The sequence below is a fragment of the Sitophilus oryzae genome, unplaced genomic scaffold, assembly GCF_002938485.1.
Source record: "Sitophilus oryzae breed Bouriz unplaced genomic scaffold, Soryzae_2.0 scaffold_354_pilon_pilon, whole genome shotgun sequence".
Classification (NCBI taxonomy): Eukaryota; Metazoa; Arthropoda; class Insecta; order Coleoptera; family Curculionidae; genus Sitophilus; species Sitophilus oryzae.
The window spans coordinates 1-21,439 of record NW_022146923.1 but is presented as its reverse complement, the minus strand read 5'-3'; the positions used below and the strand labels follow the sequence as shown (position 1 = coordinate 21,439).

At 31.6% G+C, this 21,439-nt stretch overlaps 2 protein-coding genes across 6 annotated transcripts; both read right to left on the bottom strand.

Annotated features, from left to right (window-relative positions):
• Positions 1-2,659: 2,659 nt before the first annotated feature.
• On the bottom strand, positions 2,660-11,437 carry LOC115884741 (pupal cuticle protein 36-like). Of its 5 annotated transcripts, none has more exons than XM_030903391.1 (9): positions 11,294-11,437; positions 8,805-9,285; positions 7,014-7,169; positions 6,771-6,932; positions 4,849-5,031; positions 4,499-4,585; positions 4,358-4,435; positions 2,874-2,951; positions 2,660-2,810 (listed from the first exon to the last, which is right to left on the bottom strand). In XM_030903391.1, exons 1-9 carry the CDS (start codon positions 11,381-11,383, stop codon positions 2,698-2,700), a joined length of 1,428 nt encoding a protein of 475 aa, XP_030759251.1. In that variant the 5' UTR covers positions 11,384-11,437; the 3' UTR covers positions 2,660-2,697. The 5 variants fall into 5 exon arrangements, with proteins under 5 accessions (XP_030759251.1, XP_030759255.1, XP_030759253.1 ...); XM_030903395.1 differs by having other exon boundaries at positions 2,660-2,774; positions 2,916-2,951; XM_030903393.1 differs by having other exon boundaries at positions 7,014-7,166.
• Positions 11,438-17,999: 6,562 nt separating this feature from the next.
• Positions 18,000-20,287, bottom strand: LOC115884742 (cuticle protein 3-like). Its single transcript, XM_030903397.1, has 3 exons — positions 20,178-20,287; positions 19,804-20,002; positions 18,000-18,312 (listed from the first exon to the last, which is right to left on the bottom strand). The coding sequence occupies exons 2-3, from the start codon at positions 19,880-19,882 to the stop codon at positions 18,050-18,052; spliced, it is 342 nt and encodes a 113-aa protein (XP_030759257.1). The 5' UTR covers positions 19,883-20,002; positions 20,178-20,287; the 3' UTR covers positions 18,000-18,049.
• Positions 20,288-21,439: the final 1,152 nt, after the last annotated feature.

The following is a 21,439-nucleotide window of genomic DNA, read 5'->3' as shown; positions in this document are numbered from 1 at the left end:
ACGGCTGGGATCTTGGTTAGCTATTCAATTATTCTTGAAATTGGCTGCAAACATTTGCTTATAACTTCAGTGTTCTGAGGCGGTGCGTCGTCTTGCTGGAAAAATATGTTTTCGAGTTCCATTAAAAGCATATCATCAATAAGGGGTCCAAAGCCTACTAGTTAAAAGTGGCCAACGTTTAAATATTCTGTATTTCGAAGGGGATTATAACAAAATATCAAGTGTGCTATATTTTTGGAAAGGTAATTTTAAATTCTTTCCAGTTAATTAAAAATATAGAGGGTGTCCCAAATAAAAAATAAATTTTTCTGTTGATTATTCTTAAATTATTAATTTTAAAAAAATTATACTTAAACCATTAAATTCTACGTAAAAAGGTGCTTAGAAAATGTTTTCATAGAAATACAAAATTTTCCATTGCAAAAAAGTTACAGCGATTTGTTAAAAATGCACATTTTTGAAAAACACCCCGTAACTCCGAAACGGTAACAGATATTGATGTGCGGTTTCCACCATCATGTTTTTGATGAAAATTGAGCTCCAGACACCGATATTAGTTTTCGTCTATCTCATATAGAAAAGGGTGTTTCCATTTAAAGGCGTCGAATTTGACCCACCCTCTACATGTACTCTAATTTTGCGTTTGCTTTTTCTTTTCAATCGATTTTAATACTGAAAAGTACTTTATTAATAAACTGTTAAGCTCGTTAGACAGCTCAGGTGAAGATTTGCAAGTCCAATATTAAAATAGATCAATAATAAATAAATAAATCTAATGAATATTTATATTTTTATAGCTTACAAAACATTCACGATTACTTGTTGTCTTGTTTTTTTATGTTTTCTTTAAATGTTCCTGACTTTAAGAAACAATGGCTGCATGATAAGTTTAAATGGTCCTAAAAAGTCATTCTATTTAGTTAATGAAATTTATTTACCTTTACTGCCTACCTCCATTGCTTTTGGATGTAAATACAAAATATTATTACAAATTTTAGAAATTAAATAAGAATTTCACTCAAACTTCCAATATTTGCTTGATTTCTGTCACATAAATGACATTGATTGACAAACAAAACCAAAAAAAACAGCCTTCTCGTGCTGGTTAGTTTGGTAAAGGGTGACAGTTATAACCGAATTTTTCAGGAACCGTATTCCGTAATAAGAAAACTTTCCGGAATTTGCAGGTCTGGCGTAAAAGTTCTTTACTTTTATGCCTAGGCAGAGTAAACAACACTGTATATTAGAGGAATATAAGATTTTTATTCAGTTTGATAAGTAAATCAGAGTAAAATTAATGATTGATGTTTTTCACACCTACCGGTATTAACAAAATATATATTTTATACTTTTCATCTATTTTTAAACAGAATTATGAATAGATAATTCTCGTTGAGGACATTTTTATTCAAGTTTTATCACCAATAAAACTCATTTGCAATTCATATTTTTTAATTCTTGATAATATACTGGTAAAATATACAAAAAGATGAATATTTTTGCATAATAATGCTTTGTAGTTTGATATCATGATTTAATTTATCAACTTTTATTAAGTTCAGAAAAGCAACAAATTCGCAAAATTTTAAATCTAATTCAAACGTCAAACAGAACTTCAGAGGGTTCGTGTGAAAAGTGAGGGTTCATGATGTCAGTTCTGTCTGTAATGCATAAATTCATAGATAGCATTATACCGTATGATCGAAAAAAAACGGCGTCAAAGATGGCTGGGGGGAATGGCAATCGAGATAATTTTGGCGAGGTCAATCTCCAAACGTCATTTACTTACTTATCAGCCGTCTTTGACGCCTTTTTTCGATCTTATGGTCCTTCTTACTTAATCTTCTTATTCAAAGGAATGCACCTTAACTAAGGATAATAAAACAAACTAACTAATTACAAAAAAAACGTATATTATTCAGCGTTTTATACACAAAATTGCACAAGGTATATACACAAGAAAAACGGTGTAAATACAAAATAAAACACAGCGTTCACCTCAAGATCATGCAACAAGCTTTTTGTAATTCATACCACTATGACATGCAGATTTTTAGTTTTCCGTTCACCAATCACTCGTTTGATTCGTTTACAGTTAAGAAAAAATGGCAGCATATGTGGTAACCGTCAAAGCAAAGTAGGCAGTAGATTATATCCTAATTAATACATAGAGTTCGTCGTGTATGGCAAGAATTGTTTTGTATACAGGGTGAAAATTTGAAGAGAATCAATTAGGAATACATTTTGGACTAAAAATACTGTTAAAAAAATATATATATCCTAGGACTGGAGAGGAAACAATGATTATAATAAGGATTTTGTTCATTTTTCTTCATAGATTTTTAATTAGGTATCACACCAAGTGGAGTGTGTCAAGAAGTACCTCAATTTGATCTGCTTCTAATCCTCTATATATATTTCAGATCACCCTGATATTATTTTTTGTCTAAAAGGTATTCTTTATTGCCTTATTTCTTAAAATTGTTTCACCCTATATATATATTTGTTTCCCTTAAATTGAGTTTTTTATATTTAAAATTGTACTCTTTCTGATTAACTTAAAATAACATGCATATTATTATTTATTTTCTCGGCAAAAAAAATATTTTTTTGTGTTATTTTTAAAAAGTGCATGCCAAGAGAATAAAAGTTCTTAAAATCAGTATCATGCTTTTCTTTGTCTTATGTACAAATTTTTTAATATCTATATCCACCACCTGCAGCAGATTGTCCTGATCCAAGTCCTCCCACACCTCCTGAAGGTTTGTATCCACCTCCTGGAGCACCCCCGCCGAATCCAGGTTTGCTTCCTATAAATTAAGGAAAATAGTCGTAAAAATTAATTGTTTATTGTATTTTTTTGATAATTCTACCTCCAGGGAATGCACCTCCTGGACCTCCGCTAGGGTATCCGCCTCCTGGAGCGCCTCCACCAAATCCAGGTTTGCTTCCTGGAAATTAAGGAAAATTATCGTTAAATTGATTTTTATTATATTGTCTTAATAATACTACCTCCAGGGAATGCACCTCCAGGCCCTCCGCTGGGGTATCCTCCAGCGCCTCCACCTGAAGCACCTCCTCCAAATCCGGTTCCTCTACCTATAATTTTAAAAATATTTATATTAAATAAATATTTTTAGCCGACCATAACAACAGGTAGGCAGGTATTAAGATCGGCAAAAAGGCAAAAGGAAGTCAATTTCCAACAGATATTCAGGCTGAGGCGACAAACGCCATATCCATACTACTTCCATTTCAATCCTGAATAATCTCTATTTAAGACACACCCTGTAGTGTGTACTAAAAATCTTGAAGATAAAAAATGGGGAAATAAAATCTAGTAAATCTGTTAATTACGGATAATAAAACAAACTAACTAATTACAAAAAAAAACGTATATTATTCAGCGTTTTATACACAAAATTGCACAAGGTATATACACAAGAAAAACGGTGTAAATACAAAATAAAACACAGCGTTCACCTCAAGATCATGCAACAAGCTTTTTGTAATTCATACCACTATGACATGCAGATTTTTAGTTTTCCGTTTACCAATCACTATTTTGATTCGTTTACAGTTAAGAAAAAATGGCAGCATATGTGGTAACCGTCTAAGCAAAGTAGGCAGTAGATTATATCCTAATTAATACATAGAGTTCGTCGTGTATGGCAAGAATTGTTTTGTATACAGGGTGAAAATTTGAAGAGAATCTATTAGGAATACATTTTGGACTAAAAATACTGTTAAAAAAAATATATATCCTAGGACTGGAGAGGAAACAATGATTATAATAAGGATTTTGTTCATTTTTCTTCATAGATTTTTAATTAGGTATCACACTAGGTGGAGTGTGTCAAGAAGTACCTCAATTTGACCTGCTTCTAATCCTCTATATATATTTCAGACCACCCTGATATTATTTTTTGTCTAAAAGGTATTCTTTATTGCCTTATTTCTTAAAATTGTTTCACCCTATATATATTTGTTTCCCTTAAATTGAGTTTTTTATATTTAAAATTGTACTCTTTCTTATTTACTTAAAATAACATGCATATTATTATTTATTTTCTCGGCAAAAAAAATATTTATTTTTGTGTTATTTTTAAAAAGTGCATGCCAAGAGAATAAAAGTTCTTAAAATCAGTATCATGCTTTTCTTTGTCTTATGTACAAATTTTTTAATATCTATATCCACCACCTGCAGCAGATTGTCCTGATCCAAGTCCTCCTACACCTCCTGAAGGTTTGTATCCACCTCCTGGAGCACCCCCGCCGAATCCAGGTTTGCTTCCTATAAATTAAGGAAAATAGTCGTAAAAATTAATTGTTTATTGTATTTTTTTGATAATTCTACCTCCAGGGAATGCACCTCCTGGACCTCCGCTAGGGTATCCGCCTCCTGGAGCGCCTCCACCAAATCCAGGTTTGCTTCCTGGAAATTAAGGAAAATTATCGTTAAAATTGATTTTTTATTATATTGTCTTAATAATACTACCTCCAGGGAATGCACCTCCAGGCCCTCCGCTGGGGTATCCTCCAGCGCCTCCACCTGAAGCACCTCCTCCAAATCCGGTTCCTCTACCTATAATTTAAAAATATTTATATTAAACAAATATTTTTTTAGCCGACCATAACAACAGGTAGGCAGGTATTAAGATCGGCAAAAAAAAGGAAAAGGAAATAAGTAAATTTCCAACAGATATTCAGGCTGAGGCGACAAACGCCATATCCAAACTATTTCCATTTCAATCCCGAATAACTTACTTAAGACACACCCTGTAGTGTGTACTAAAAATCTTGAAGATAAAAAAATGGGAAATAAAATCTAGTAAATCTGTTAATTACCTCCTGGGTATCCTCCTTGACCACCGCTGGGGAAACCACCAGGTCTGCCACCTCCGCTTGGGTAACCTCCGGCTCCACCGCCTCCGCTAGGGTACCCTCCTCCGGAACCTCCTCTTTGATATCCTCCGGCACCGGCACCGCCCTCTTCTGGCCCGGGTTGGTACGATCCATCGTCTACGATGCCTAAAATGCAGACTCTATTAGTGGTGTAACTGGTTGTAATATTGATAAAAATCAGTCATATTAAAATCTAGAATGTCTTTCATTTTCGTCATTTTCTATAGAAGAAAACATTCGATCCGTGGGTACTACCAGTCGTGATCTATGCATGCGAAACCTCTGGACGCTTAAAATGGACATTAAAGGAAACTGCAGGTCGTACAACGCTTGATGGAACAAAATGTGCTGGGAATAACCAAGAGAGACCCTAAAAGAATACAGTTGATACGACAAAAGACCCAGATAATAGATGACGGATTTGACTCCACAGAATCAAATCCGTCAAGTTGCAATGAGCTGGACACCTGGCAAGAATGAAGAACAACAGATGGACTAGATAAATTACTGCATGGTATCCAGGAGGAATTAATAGACCCAGAAGATGACCAACACTAAGATAAGGCCATGAGATAAGGGAATTAGCAGGGATAACTTGGACCCGCATAGCTAACAATAGACTACAATGAGCCCCATTTTAGAGATAGATTATCTAAATATATAAGAGATAGATTATCTAAATATATAAATCTAAATATACAGGGTGTTTCAAAACAAATGCGAAAAACTTCAGGGGGTGATTCCTTGTTCAAAATAAAGGGTCGTTTGCTTCATAAACGTTGGGTCAAAAGTCAACCATTAGAGAGATACTGCGGTACAAAAATAGCGGAAAAATAATGTTTTTATTTTTTATGTTGAAAACGAAAAGAGATAGACTAATAAAATTTTATGGAAGCATTACTGTTATGAAAACACACTTTCTGGTAATTTTTTCACTTCTTTAAAATGAGTGGAAGGGGTTGAAATAAACTACCCCTATCATTCTTGTTAACGAAATTTAAAGAAAAATCTTATCAAACACATGCAAAAAATTAATTTGGATAGTTTAGTTTGTTTAGAAACTTTTTTATCTCTTGTATTTTTTTGATAAAACTCACCGATTTGAAATTAAAAAATAAAATGTAAAGCATTACATGTCAGGACAAAAACATTTTCTGATAAAGAATCTATGGGCTGCTGTAATTTTTTTAGGAAAAAATCTAGTCGGCCTCTGTTACTTTTTAGGATGTTCCTAATATTATTTTATTTGACATTACTCTACTGCAATACGTTATTATCTAGATGATTATTATTATCGTTATTATCACTAGATTCTTAATCTAAAAATGTTTTTTGTCCTGACATGTAATGCTTTACATTTTATTTTTTAATTTCTAATCGGTGAGCTTTATCAAAAAAACACAAGAGGTAAAAAAGTTACTAAACAAACTAAACTATCCAAATTAAAGCATTTGCATGTGTTTGATAAAATTTTTCTTTAAATTTCGTTAACAAGAATGATATGGGTAGTTTATTTCAACCCCTTCCACTCATTTTAAAAAAGTAAAAAAATTACCTGAAAGTGTGTTTTCATATCAGTAATGCTTCCATAAAATTTCATTAGTCTATCTCTTTTCGTTTTCAAGATAAAAAATAAGAACATTATTTTTCCGCCATCTTTGTACCGCGATATCTCCCTAATGGTTGACTTTTGACCCAACGTTTATGGAGCAAACTACCCTTTATTTTGAACAAGGAATCACCCCCTGAAGTTTTTCGCATTTGTTTTGAAACACCCTGTATAATTGAGAAATCGGTCGAATACAATAGACCCTTAGTTTTTTTGATACCATCAGCATTTGATACCATCGGCCAACAAAACGTACCTCTAGCTTCATCAGCCAAGTTCTGTTCAATTGCTCTCTGGATTTCTGGTGGGATTGGTGGTGGGGTGGGCAAATGAGCTCCCTGAGGGTTGAATCCATTCTCGTCGGCGGTGTATTGGAGCTGAATTTGCTCTCCCTCGGGAGAAGTGTATCCAAAAGATCCTGGAACAACAAATTATCGATTTTAATCTCCAAAATCTAAATGATTAATAAAAAAAATATTTTTTTAAAGAATAGTAATACCTTGGGCTTTAGTTCCGTCTCCTCTGGCGTCTCCTTGTTCTTCTGCGCTGATTCCGTTGCCGGTTTCGTAGCTGTAGTGATAGGTACCGTCACCCTCATTGACATTCTCCAAACGAAGGATTGGTATTTCAGATCCTGCTCCTGCTTTACCTCCTGCTATAAATATCAGGATTTAAATAAATTCATTTACTATATTAACATACGATCGAAAAAAAAACGGCGTCAAAAATGGCTTGGAAATGGCAATCGATGATAATTTTGGCGAAGTCAAACCCTAGACGTTATTTGAGTAAAAAATATTTTTAGTTGGTGTAGTTTTTTTTGGTAATAGAATTGTGTGGCTGCATGGAAACGTTCTATTCTTTTTTTAATCTTCCTCTATAATAAGTTTTAATTTTTGATAAGTTTTATGTAAATTTTTAGCAAATGACGCGTAGAGATTGACCTCGAGAAAATTATTATCGATTGTCATTCCCAACCGTCTTTGACGACATTTTTTTTTGATCATACGGTATAAATGATGCTTATTAATGTCACATCATTAATAAATTACTCAAAAAGAAAAATAATCTATTCAAAATAATACACAAAAGGGATATGAAATGAATCCAACTCAATTGAGCAGTTTAATTTTACCAAGAAGTAATAGTTAAACCTGTTTCATTAACTGTTCAATTTCTGTTGTTGCTTTAAAGTTTTAGTTAATTCATCATTTACTTTGTTGTGTACCAAATTTCATTGTAGATAATAGTAATAAAATTGCTATTTTTTACAAGTTTTTTTTTTGGTGGAAGACTTTTGTTTTTTGAGAATGTATCCTTAAAAACAACAGTAAATCTAGAAAAAAATAAATCTCTTTCAATATTGGCTTTGTTGCAACTAAATGTAGGTTTGAAATTAAACAAACAGAATGAATACATACAGGGCGAGACTTAAACAAGTGGACATATTTTGAGGGTTGGTAGATTTCGATAAAAGAAACAGATTTTCTCTTTGCCGTGTTTCAAATAAGTAAAAAAAGAGTTATTTTACTTTAAAAATTTGAAATAATATGCCATATTATCAAGATATTTCGATTTTTAACTGAACAATCAAAAACATTTTTCGAAAATTATAAATTTTTATTATTTTTTTTTGCAAAAAATCTTCATAGACGTGATAATGGGGTCGAAATATACTAAAATAGTGTATTGTAGTACTTTAATAAAACAGTGTATTTAAAAAATATGCGCACTTATTTAGTTGTATATCTTGAGAAGTCTTTACTAATTGAACATATATTGGTAGTTTTCAAAGTATTGCCACAAAATATTACCAAATGATTCTTGTGAAAATTTGAAACATACACTTACGGAACTTTTTATTTATATATTTTAATAACAACAAATAGGATATAGCGGTAAGCGTTTAAAGTGTTAATTTATCGTTACATCATTACATTTATTTTTAGAATTTATTAGATTTTCGTATTACTAGAACCGAAAACAATTAATTTAATTGTAAATTCAATTATATTTTCTTTGAAGTTAAGTCTTGTATTAAAAATTTGAAGGGTGACACTGCCTTTTCTGTGGTGTATTAAAAACATTTATAAAAAAATCTTTAAAGGAATGTTATAATTATTACTAATTGTACCCTCTTTGATTTCCAATTTTCTATATATGAAGATAATTCTCTTTATATCTACACTCTACACGTTTTGATAAAAAAAAACTGGCAAACTGTTCCCTAACTATTGCTGTCTTTATATCTCCAAGAGATCTTTTTTAAATAACTGCCTGATATACTAACCTCCGGCGTATCCTCCTTGTCCTCCAAATCCTGGAGCACCTCCAGCTCCTCCACCGAATCCTGGAGCACCTCCTGCACCTCCACCGAATCCTGGAGCACCTCCAGCTCCACCTCCAAAGCCTGGAGCACCTCCGAATCCTTTACCTCCGGCTCCTCCACCTGGTGCTCCATATACTGGAGCTCCACCGGCTCCTCCGAAACCTGGCGCTCCTCCAGCTCCCTGAGGACGACCTCCGAAACTTGGAGCACCTCCACCGAATCCTGGAGCGCCTCCTCCGAAGCTTGGAGCACCTCCAGGTCCTTGAGGGCGTCCTCCGAATCCTGGAGCGCCGCCTCCGAAGCCTGGAGCTTGTCCGCCGGGGTAACCTCCGGCGCCACCTCCCGGAGCGCCTCCAGAGGGTCTCTGGGAGGGAGGGAGGTACTGGAGGTTGTCGAGGCGCGCGCAGGCGCACAGGCCAAATAAGGCCAGCGAGATGAGGGCCTGAAGAATAGACAACAATTTTTTTTGTTAAATAATCTTGACTTGGGTGAATTTAATGAAATGTTATTTATTACAATTTGACATGTATTGTTTTTATGTTTGTTAATTTTATTTTATTTCATTCAATTTTTCTCTTTAGTTTGTTTTTTAATATATTATTTTTTTAAGTAACAATTCTTAAGACTCCAAAACATTACAAAATAGACATTTAAATATATTGAAATTCGGTTATTAACGATAATTTTCTTTGAAGGAAGGTATTCATAAACTTGATAAATAAATACTTGATTTTATTTTCTTATACAGCTGCAATGAATTATTATTATTATTTAATTGTTATATTAACATAGTAAGTAATATTTAAATAAAAAAAAGGTTTTTTTTCAATTTTTTTATAATTTTTTATAAAATTTTCAAGGTATTATTTTTTAAACTTAATTGTCGTTTTCATAAAAAATACTAAATATTTGCTCTATTTTTTTGAAAGATATATTTGCAGTATTACTCTATTATTACATAGGAATCTAGAGTTTTTTAATTGTTTTATTTTTTATTGGAACTCTGTATTCTCTATACATTTTGCAACTATTTTGCTATTAAATGTTAATTTTTCTATATTTTTTATAACCAAAACCAGAAATTTAGAGATATTTTTTTAGAAACAAATTATTCAGAAATTATTTTCAAACTTCATAATTTTACTATATTAATTTAATTTGATATTTAATTATAATATTATATTATTATAACTGATAAATTTAAATTATTTTAAGATAGGACATAGTTATTAATAGATATATTAAATACAAATAATTAATTTTTTAATCAATGGCAAAAAAATTTTTTTTTCTTATTTATCTTTTTATATATTTTTTGCGACATTTTATTGAAAAATTTTGAATATCAAAAAATCATAACCCATTTGGAAGAAAATACATACAACCTTTCATTATTTTTTCTTATTTAGGCAGGAAATTAAAAACATATAAAACGCTGTAATTTTACAGTCTTTAACAATATTCAAAATTTTTCGATAAAATATAACAAAAATTAAAAACAAAACTAATTATGATTTTAAAAAATTCAAAAATAAAAAAAAAATCGCAAATTTTCAAATTGTGTTTAATAATAAAAAATGTTTCTGGTAGACCCTATATAGTTAACTCTGTATAATTTGGTGTAGGTTCCATGCTCAGAACCAGAAAAATAGTACATGTAATATATCTATTAAATGTAATTATGCAATACCCAAAAACATAAACATACAGTATGTTCCCGGATTGTCTATGCATGAGGACAAACCTTTTTATTATTAAAATTTTGGGAAAAATGAATTTTTCATAAAAAAAATTGCTTGTTCTAAAATTGTTAATTCCGCTTATACTTTTTCAAATTTTCATACCGTTATAGAAAACAATTAAAAAAAACAAGTCCTAAAAATCAAAACGCGTTTCTATGATAATATAATTTCGTTTTCATTGTTTGGTAGAATTTTAATTAACGTCATTTTTTTTGCTGTTTTAAAATATTAAAGAAGCACAAAATTTATTTAGTTCAATGCTACGGAAAAAGTGATAATAATTTATCGGAAAATGTTGATAGTTTAACAATAGCAAAAAAATAACCATCTATCAAAGATTGAAATAGAAATAATTATATCATCACAGATAGGGCTTTTAATTTTTTAGAACTTGTTTTTTTTAATTTTCTCTAAAACTGTAAGGAAATTTGGAAAAGTATAAATGGGATTTACCAACAAAGCAACATGTTTTACGAAGAGTGCATTTTTCTTAAAATCTCATTAATAATAAAAAAAAATCCTCTTGTAAACACAATCCGGGAGACATACTGTATATCAAAAACGCCACAATTTTTTATCCACGATATTCTTCACTAAAACACGACATCCCTCGTACACAAACACCACTCCAAAACACTATCAACCCCCCAAACGCAAAAAACAGCCCCCCTAACCTACTATACGACTGAAACTGAAACTGAGCCTTACTTGTTTCATGACGTCGTCTTCGACTCTATATCTGCGCAAAAAAACGATGTTTCGGATGCACCACGACAAAATGTGATGCACCGGGCTCATCTTTTGTCTTTTATAATGGCTTATCGCCGGATCTCCCCCCAAAACCGTTGAGGATGAGTCGCGTATGGGCTAAAAAACATACACTTGACGGCTTGACGAGCGTATTAGCCCCGGGGCTGTAGATTTGAGCGTGTGTGAGTGAGCCTGGACCAATTATCGTCAAAGCGCCGAGAGTGGAAGATGGCTCGGGATGATTGGCAGCCGTGACTTGTACCGCTTTTACGCCGTTTAAAAGAAGAAGATTCGCTAAACGTGTTGAAACACCTCGATTACAGATTTGTGAGAATTGATTTTTTGGTAAATTTAGACATTCAACTAAGAAAAAACTGGTCTACAATTTTTTTTAGTTTTACCCTTATTTTCATAATTTTTTAGCTACCTGTATACAGGGTTGTTCGCCACATATGACACGGAGTACTGTTAGTAGCTAAACGATCAGATTTTTACAAATTGTAAATTTTGGGTTCGTTGAAGGGCTATTAGAGCTACAATCTAAAAATATTTTTCCAATATACAGAGTGTTCAAAATAAATAAAAAATATTAAAGTTCTATTTTTTTAAATGGAACACCCTGTATATTATTACATTTTTAGTTTCTACGATTAAAATAAAGGTCAATTTGATTAAGGTTTATCACACTGAAACCTTACCGTTTTTGAAATATTTTCAATTTTGTGAAATTGCAGTAAAAAATTTTAAAGCTGCATATCTCCAAGGGTATCAAAGTTTTTAATACTAAATATTTACTGAAGTTTATTTGTTGTTCAGTTATTGTGTTGCAATAATAAAAATAATACTACCTCATACAGAGTGTCTAAAAAATTATTTTAAATAATTTCTAGCTTTAAACGGCAATAACTTATTTAATTTGAATCGAACATCCTGTATATTTTAGGAGAATTAGATACACAATTTAATTGTCTATCAAATTGGATTAAACCATTTTTTACCTATCTCTTCAAGTTCTCGTAGAAAATGAATTTTACTATAATTTAGACTCATTTATCAATATACCCATGGAATATTGACATTTTAGAGTTTTTTTAAAGCAACAAATCTACAAAATGTACAGGTCCTAAAAACTATAACATAGAAGCCCATTTGTTTGCAAAAATAAAACTATTTAAATCTTTGTAAAAGAGTATACCGTTAATTAACGGAAATAATGGTGGTATTTTTAATTAAAAATACCACCATTATTTCCGCCCAAATATTAATTAATTACTTAATTTTGTTAGTTAATAAATTATTCTAAATAAATGTGAATTTGAATAAGAAATCAATCTAATAATAAGCTATGAAAATGAATGTCTTTGTTGTTATAAATAAGCATTCTCGTCAAAAAAGTAAATCAAATTTTTAAGGTTAATTTTTTTAGCGCGTTTGACGAGCGTTCGACGGGTCTGACAAGGCTTTCGGGATATTCCACATTAGCCAGACTACATTTCAGTTGTAACTAACTAGAAGATAAATACCAGATATATTACCCATTCTCACAGATTATCCAGTGGCTTTCTTATACAGGGTGAGCCTTAAAACAGTGCAAATATTTTCAAATGGTCTAGAGATTTATTATTCTTGATTTATTGAAAGTTTGGTTCTGAGGCATATTTTGCAATTCCTAGAGTTGAACTTAATATTTTTCTCAGTGTAAGCTATATAAAAACAGCCAAATTATTTTGGTTTTATTTTTTTGCAGTACAGAATGATGTTATATACGAATATAGCAAAATATTATTATAAAAAATTAAGAAGCCAATGTTATTGTACTCATCTGTTGCCTCGGGCTTCATTTGAGGGTCTTAAAAATTATTATCTACATCCGCTTGTGTATTATTTTTTTGGTATTTTTTTTTGCTAAATATAGAGAACATAGAAATAAAGTAGATATAATTATACCAGAATTACAGGCAAGAAGTTGATAGGCTTAAAACAAATTGTATCTTCAAAAAGGTATTTCCAAATAAAATTATTGCTATAAATAAACATATTCATTGATAAATACGAGTACATCTATATTTATATTTTTCCTAAGGTAAATACGTATGTTTATAAGTAACTTTCTAATGGGTAAAACCGTGCAAATGCCAACCATATAGTTATTAATTTTAAATAAATATACTCTATTATTTTAATAATACTTTTATATTAATACTATTCAATATAGAATAAAATTTTGACTACATTTTGTTCTTCCTTAATAATTGATATTTAACTTTAGAAAAAGCGCCTTTCTACTTTTTCTCTACCTTGTTCTTCTCCTGATCTTCTCATTTCTAATGTGCTCCATCCTTGATATTCCGCATGCTTTTCTGAGAAAGTCCATCTCCACTGACTCAACCATCTTTCTTTCTTTTGATGTAAATTACCAGCATTCGGCACCGTTTGTTAGAATTGGGTCTACGATTGCTTTGAAAATCCGTAACTTTCCGTTTGGATGGATGTTTTACGTGACCACAGGAGAGGGTTTAAAAGACTTATTACTTTCTTGCCTTGTTGAACTAGACTATGTATATCTTTCTTGGAGTTTCCTTCTTCAGATATAATACTTCCTAAATACTTGTATTCAGTGTATGTGTAGTTCAGGATCTTCAATTTGTTCTTCTCCTACTTTCAGGTATTCGGTTTTTGTTGATATTGAGTCCCAAGGTAGTCGTATTCTTCCAAAATAAGTAAGTAAGTTTCCTAAATATATAGTCGGCATTTTCCTCACAACCTGCAATGATAACTTAATCGTCTACAAAAAACAAGGTCGATAGACAGTGGCTGTCAATCTCTATTCTTCCTTCTCCAGTTTTTCAATGCCTCCTGGATATATATTTTAAATAAGGTAGGTGATAAATAGCACCCCTGTCTGAGTCCTTTTGATGTCTCACCCTGTATATAATGTCCTTAATTTTAAGACAATTTTTAATAATAATTGTTATTTTTATTGAGTGGTTAATATACATTAGATCCTGTATTAATATGAATAATACTTGCACTTGAAAATCATTCAGCTTAATCGAAGTAAATAAAGAAAAATAAGACGTGTCAAGCGTAATTTATAGTAAAAATTAATCAAATTTCAACAGCGAATCCTCGATCGAGGAAAATCCGCAAGCCTCATCGCGATAGAAGGATATCCTTAATCCTTTATTGTACACACATCAGATACTGCGGGACGATATCCATATACGTGCTACATCAACAATGTGCGTTAGAACACGGAATTTTCGTGTAATCATCAATGCGAATCTCTTTAATAACAATGCGGTACATTAATTAATCATTTATTTTCGCATATAAACGGTCGGACCATTGGCGTAACCTAAAGATTGCATGCATTGAAAAAGATGTATGTAAAACAACAGATTCATTGGTATATCAGCCTGAGGAAGATGTCTATGGCTCTTTATTTTTCTTTTTCCTTTTCTTTTTCTTTTTCTTTTTTTTTTTCTTTTTCTTTTTCTTTTTCTTTTCTTTCTTTTTATTTTTCTTTTTTTTTCTTTATCTTTTTCTTTTTTTTTTTTTTTTTTTTTTTTTTTTCTTTCTTTCTCTTTCTCTTTCTCTCTTGCTCTCTTTCTCTCTTTCTCTCTTTCTCTCTTTCTCTCTTTCTCTCTTTCTCTCTTTCTCTCTTTCTCTCTTTCTCTCTTTCTCTCTTTCTCTCTTTCTCTTTCTCTTTCTCTTTCTCTTTCTCTTTCTCTTTCTCTTTCTCTTTCTCTTATTTGCCAGCTCAGAATTAGAATTATTCTAGTTAAGCACCTCGCATTTTCATTGGAGGACATTTTCATATTTATTTCAAACCAATAATCAACGAGAATATTCGTATCATACTGTAAATCACTATAAATAATGAACAAAAATATGTAAACAAAAAAAGACCACATGAATTGTTGGATAGATAATTGTATTACTTAATTACTTACTTAATTGGTTTTAATTCCAGCTTTATCTTAGGTCTCCTACGGCACTGCCAAGGACGGTTGTTGTCTAGGCAACCGAATCTTCGTATTGCAGCATCCTCATCGCTCTCAAATTTTTCTCAAACGAAACAAAAACGCAATTTTGCAATTAATGAGGTTGGCGCAAGTGTATTTAATTAACAATGGATCGGTTGTTCTTAAAAAGATTTAAGAGGTTAGATCATTGAAGGTGCTACAAGCAGAAGCTTATTGGATTAATTACATTATTTCTGAAATGATTTAATATTGAATGGTTCTATTGTATACAGACCTACCTCTTAAGTTGGGAATATATATTTGATATCAATTAAACTTTTAGTTACGTAATCGAGGGATTTTTAAGTTCATTGTTGCCAACTATCGCTATATTTTGCGCCAGGTTGACTAACTGGAATCTAAATTTCGCGCTGGAGATTCAGGTGGTAGCTTTGCTGTAAAAATATGTCAAGTCATTTATTTATTTATTTCCTGACACTATCATTCGTTTTGACACTTTTTTTTCGTATTACAAGTTTTTGGTTTAAATAAATAGTGTTGTTATACTTTAAGCTTAAAAATGTTTACTAATTACCTTTTTTTTTCTTAGAACCTCTTTTAGTGCGAAGTGTATAAGTTAGCTTAATAGCCGTGGGAAAAACTCATCGCAACTTTATTAAAATATTTTGAACGGGAAAGCGGTAGTTTTATGTCCCATAAGTGCTGTTAAGGAGGTGAGTTTTGTTGAAGTAAATAATAACTGTGTTAACAATGCGGTACATTAATTAATCATTTATTATCGCATATAATCGGTCAGACCATTGGCGTAACCTAGAGGTTGCCTGCATTGCAAAAGATGTATGTAAAACAACAGATTCATTGGTATTTCAGCCTGAGGAAGATGTCTCTGGCTCTTTCTTTTTCGTTTTCTTTTTCTCTTTCTCTTTTTTTTTCTTTTTCTTTTTCTTTTTCTTTTTCTTTTTCTTTTTCTTTTTCTTTTTCTTTTTCTTTTTCTTTTTTTTCTCTTTCTCTTTCTCCTTCTCTTTCTCTTTCTCTTTCTCTTTCTCTTTCTCTTTCTCTTTCTCTTTCTCTTTCTCTTTCTCTTTCTCTTTCTCTTTCTCTTTCTCTTTCTCTTTCTCTTTCTCTTTCTCTTTCTCTTTCTCTTTCTCTTTCTCTTTCTCTTTCTCTTTCTCTTTTTTTTTAACTGTTTATTGTATATATTTCATTTTCATATTTTTCATTTTATTGATTTTATTGAAAGCACTGTTCATTAAAATTTTGTATCCTATGTTATAGGGCTTGTTTCTCTCTACAATTTCCTGTCTCACAATATACCGTTTGTGTCCGGGGAGGGTTCATAGTTTCATAGTTGTCGATTTTCGAAAGAAATCAGTACATGTATATTATTTCGTATATTTTTCATTTTATTCATTTTATGGAAAGCACTGTTCATTAAAATGTTGTATCCTATGTTATAGGGCTTGTTTCTCTCTACAATTTCCTGTCTCACAATGTACCGTTTGTGTCCGGGAAGGGTTCATAGTTTCATAGTTGTCGCTTTTCGAAATAAATCAGTACATGTATATTATTTCGTATATTTTTTATTTTATTGGTTTTCTAGAGAGCACTGTTCATTAAAAGGTTGTATCCTATGTTATAGGGTTTGATTCTCTCTACAATTTCCTGTCTCACAATGTACCATTTGTGTCCGGGAAGGGTTCATAGTTTCATAGTTGTCGATTTTCGAAAGAAATCAGTACATGTATATTATTTCGTAATTTTTTATTTTATAGCACTGTTCATTAAAATGATAAATAACTATTAAAAATTTTGAAATACTTTAAATACAATAAATGTTCATTTTTTAACTCTCCATCTAATAAAAAAAGAATATACAGGGGTTCTATTAAAAAAAAAAAACAAAGAAAATTACTTTATATTTGAGAAAGTTTGGCGTAGAATTTTGAACACCGTGTATGATTTAAGATTACCAAATTTATAGCAAAGTAAGTATAGACCATCTAAAGTAAATACCTAATATAGTTTTGATTTCAGGATAGTTCTTGTATTTGTAATAATTTTTTTTAAGAAGGTTGAAAAATATATTTTTTTTATATATTTATTAATATCTCTGAAATTATCGAAATGCAATTACCCATATCTTAGGATAATGTAAAGTGATCTAAAAGAAAGCCAAAAATGCAATAATATACAGGGTGTTCCATTTAAAAAAAATCATCCCGATCCACTCACACTTTTTTGAGCCACCCTATAGAAGTTAAAATATTTTTGTGAACTACATCCTCGTACGTACTTTAGGTTTCCACTTCCTATTTTAGGAGCTACAGATGCCCGACGCACTATTGCCGGACCCTGTATATTTATACCTAATTAATTTATTTTTGTTTTCTAAAATATTTTGATTAAAAGAAAATATGTAAAAGTAGGCAACGCTGTGCCGGTCAAGCTTAACCACGTGACTAAAAGTTTATTTGATATGGACTATAGAATTAATATTTTCAAAAAAACTATACTTTATAAGGGGCAAATAATAGGGGACAATTTATTTGAAAAAGCGGGACTTTGGCAACAATGATAATACCTACCTTTTATAAAGAAGCAATAAAAACACAGTTTTTCATTTGAACAATACATTTATGACAACCACTAATAAATATCTACAATAATTTCACGTTACCTACACTATTTACAATGACCATACAAGCAAAATTTCGCAAAATATCATTTACACTCGGTATTGCTGAGGAAGGGCAGGTACAGGCAGTGCTTCCTGTTGCTCCCTGTACTGACCGTCATCGAAAATACCTCTTGCTTCGTCAGCTAAGTTCTGTTCAACCGCCCTCTTAATGAGTTCTGGCATGGGAGGTGCTACTGGAACGTGGGAACCTTGAGGGTGGAATCCGTTGGCGTCAGCAACGTAGGACATGGCGATTTGCTGGCCGTCTGGTGCTGTGTAGGCATAGGATCCTTGAGCTGTAGCTCCATCACCTGGTTGGGAAAGAAAAAAATGATCAGAAACACAGTTAGAAGTCTATACGGCCAGAGAACTAAGTACTTCGAACCAATAAGGAACCCAGCATTATTCGATAGTCAAGCAATAAAGAAACCATCAATTCGAAGTTGGTCAAAGAATGCATAGAGAACATGAACAAAGCAAGGGCAAAGATATACAGGGTGTCCCAATAAGAATAGCTCTCGGCTGTATCTCGGAAAGTATTAGCCGTAGGGCCTACGGAAAGAAAATATTTATTACTAAAGAGGCTATGAGAAATTGCCGGAAATTATTTTCAAGTTTGTAAAACGGCCGCTAGAGGGCGCAGCTGCTATGGAAAATAAGAAAATAGAATTTTTACAGAATTTTGCCTAGATAATGGGTACTATAAATAATAGCTTCATAATCTTGAGTAAATTTTGGATTTTTTTTGTTAGAACCGGTTTTCCGTATCTGCTAAAATAAAGTGGTGGGGGAAGTTTAGATTTATCTTTATTTAAATGTTAAAAAGTCCGGACTGGATGCTCAGAATCCAACAAACGAGGGCTTGTTTAAAAGAGCGTTTCTTACTGTATATTATACCATAAAAATAATAATAATAAGGTTTTGAACGTAGACGCTAGGGGGCGCTTTCTTACAATTTAACAAACAGCGCGTATTTTCAAAAAATTTAAATACCATAGTATATGTAATTTTAGCTGATAGTAAAGAGTAGTAAAAGCTTAATCAGTTAACGAAAACCGCATCTTGATATCTTCTTTCAAACCGAAGATATTAGCAAAATTAGAATAAATACCAAAAAATAAGCCCTTAATGACCTTATTTTTACAACACGGTATCAGTAGCCCTCTTGATTATTTCCATTCTAACAAAAAAATAAGATAGAAACAGTTAGTTTATTTTAAAATCGACGAAATACCAGCATACCGTAATACCAGATGTATTAATATCTAATAATTAAGATATTAATAACAGTGAACAAGAAACGATGATTCAGTGAAGTCATGGTAGGCTTTGGAAAAAAGTTGCTTTCGACGTAATAGTATAAACGTCAAATTGTTATTAGATCAACATTTTGATAGTCTTAGCAACGTTTTTTATCTTTTGATCGCTTTTTCAAAATGCCAAAAACTTCTCAACTACTTCAAATAATAAAGGCCAATATGAACCATGAGATAGAAAGCAATGAACAAGTTATTATACTTATTTGAAAAAGTGTTTACCAAAATGAGAAAAATTACACTCACTACACAGTACTATTTGTTAGGTTGTTGAATCAATTGATAGAAAAATCTATGGTAGTCGTCTTCTGTGTTCCTGTCTTAGAAAACATGTCTGATCGGCATTATAGTGTGAAATGGCACAAATAGCATCATGAGATTCCAAGAAAAATCTTACATTTAATTGATTCGTATATTATAAACATCGTAGTTTTTTAAAACATAGCTAATCAGGTCAAAGAGTTGCCAAAAATCAACACATTTTACCTGCTTCTTGTTGGGCAATTTTGTTGCCAGTCTCATATGCGAACTTGTAGGCTCCTTCTCCATTGTTGCTCACTTCCATATGGAGGATCGGTACGTCATTTAATGGAGACTTTTGGTGGTAGTATTCTGGGTTGGCGAAACCTCTTTCTTCTCTTTGAGGTCTGGCAGAAGCCACCGAAGCTACCAAGAGTACACAAAACTGAAAAAAAATACATTACTTATTATCTAAAAAAATAGAGCTTTGTTACACTATTTATAATATATTATAATATAAATAAATGACAAAACCACGAAAACACAGAAAAATACGTATTTGATTTATTTTCTCAGACGGTTTCGTAAAATTGCCGATTTGAATTTTAGCGTAACTCAACTGCAAAAGGGCACTAGTTTGGCAACGCCACGATCATAAGTCGTGCAATAGCAAGTTCAAAGGTGAAATGATAATAATAAAACGCTGTACTAACTATAGTTTCGTTCATAACCCACGAGCCTTGTATAGTTAGAACAAGATGTACATAACCAAAATGGATTTATCTTGGTATATAATCAAGCCAAAATCATTTTAAAGACTGCCAAATTGATCATAGGTATATATGAAGTATTGTAATAGATACTTATGTAAAAAGCTTATAAGAAATTAGAACATTTTAAATTATTTATGTATCTAATGATAGAGAAATTTTTGGCCAAATTTAAAGTATTATATTTTTGTTATTTTTAGTCCTATTTTCATGAATTTTTTAACAAGTTGTATATAATTGTATCAACTTTAATTCGTAAACTTAGCTTTTTATAAACTTTAGTATTTGGCATATTATACAGGGTTAATCGAGGGGTTGTTTCTTTAGCCTAATTTTAAAACACCCTGTGCAATAATTTCGTCTGTAAATTTTCCTAAAATATAATTTTACGGTCAGTACCATGGCTCTTGAGTATTATGTTTATTGATTCATGTCAATACATGCTTTGGTTAATTTTTAAGAGTGAAATCAGCTGATGACGATCAATTTGCAATTTTTTTAATCATCATTACTTTTTGATGTAACTTTTTAATCTGACGAGATGGTTTTGTTGACTATTCTCGTAACGTCATATTACACTGCATTGGATAGTCTATACTAAATTTAAAAAAAAACGTTAAAGACTAATGATACAGTCCGGGTTTCAATAAACATTAATAATGATGACAGAACGATATTAAAGAAAATATCTGTAATACAACAGAAAAAAATATTGTAAAAAATACCCTAATACTTTGTATTGCCTCCCCTGGATGCTATAACTGCCTGTATACGTCCATTCTTACTCTCATTGAGGCTGCATGTATCATATTGCGTTATGTTTTCTCATTCTTCTTTAAGAACCAAGCGAAGTTCATTTCATGAATCTGATACTGCTTTGCGGTCTCTTACCCTCCTACCAAGAATTTGCCAAACGTCGAACATGATGGGCAGTTCATGGTAGTATATACACACACCAGAAAAGTCTAGGGATATTACAATTTTATCCAGCCATCGTCAGTAATTTTATTATTTGCATTTCTGATATAATAAAATTAAAATAAACAAATAGTTTACAGGACGTATTGGAAATAAAAATGCGAAATTTACCGAATTTTTCAAATTTACCTTGA

What these genes read in the sequence shown, in the direction of transcription:
- LOC115884741 (XM_030903391.1), bottom strand. Translation starts at nt 11,383, where the DNA reads ATGAGCCCGGTGCATCACATTTTGTCGTGGTGCATCCGAAACATCGTT. An exon ending in ACAAGGAGGATACGCCGGAG is followed by an intron (nt 7,170 to 8,804) that starts GTTAGTATATCA and finishes TGATATTTATAG; the next exon opens with CAGGAGGTAAAGCAGGAGCA. An exon ending in TCAAGGAGGATACCCAGGAG is followed by an intron (nt 4,586 to 4,848) that starts GTAATTAACAGA and finishes TTTAAATTATAG; the next exon opens with GTAGAGGAACCGGATTTGGA.
- LOC115884742 (XM_030903397.1), bottom strand. Translation starts at nt 19,882, where the DNA reads ATGGAAGTGAGCAACAATGGAGAAGGAGCCTACAAGTTCGCATATGAG. An exon ending in AATTGCCCAACAAGAAGCAG is followed by an intron (nt 18,313 to 19,803) that starts GTAAAATGTGTT and finishes TTTCCCAACCAG; the next exon opens with GTGATGGAGCTACAGCTCAA.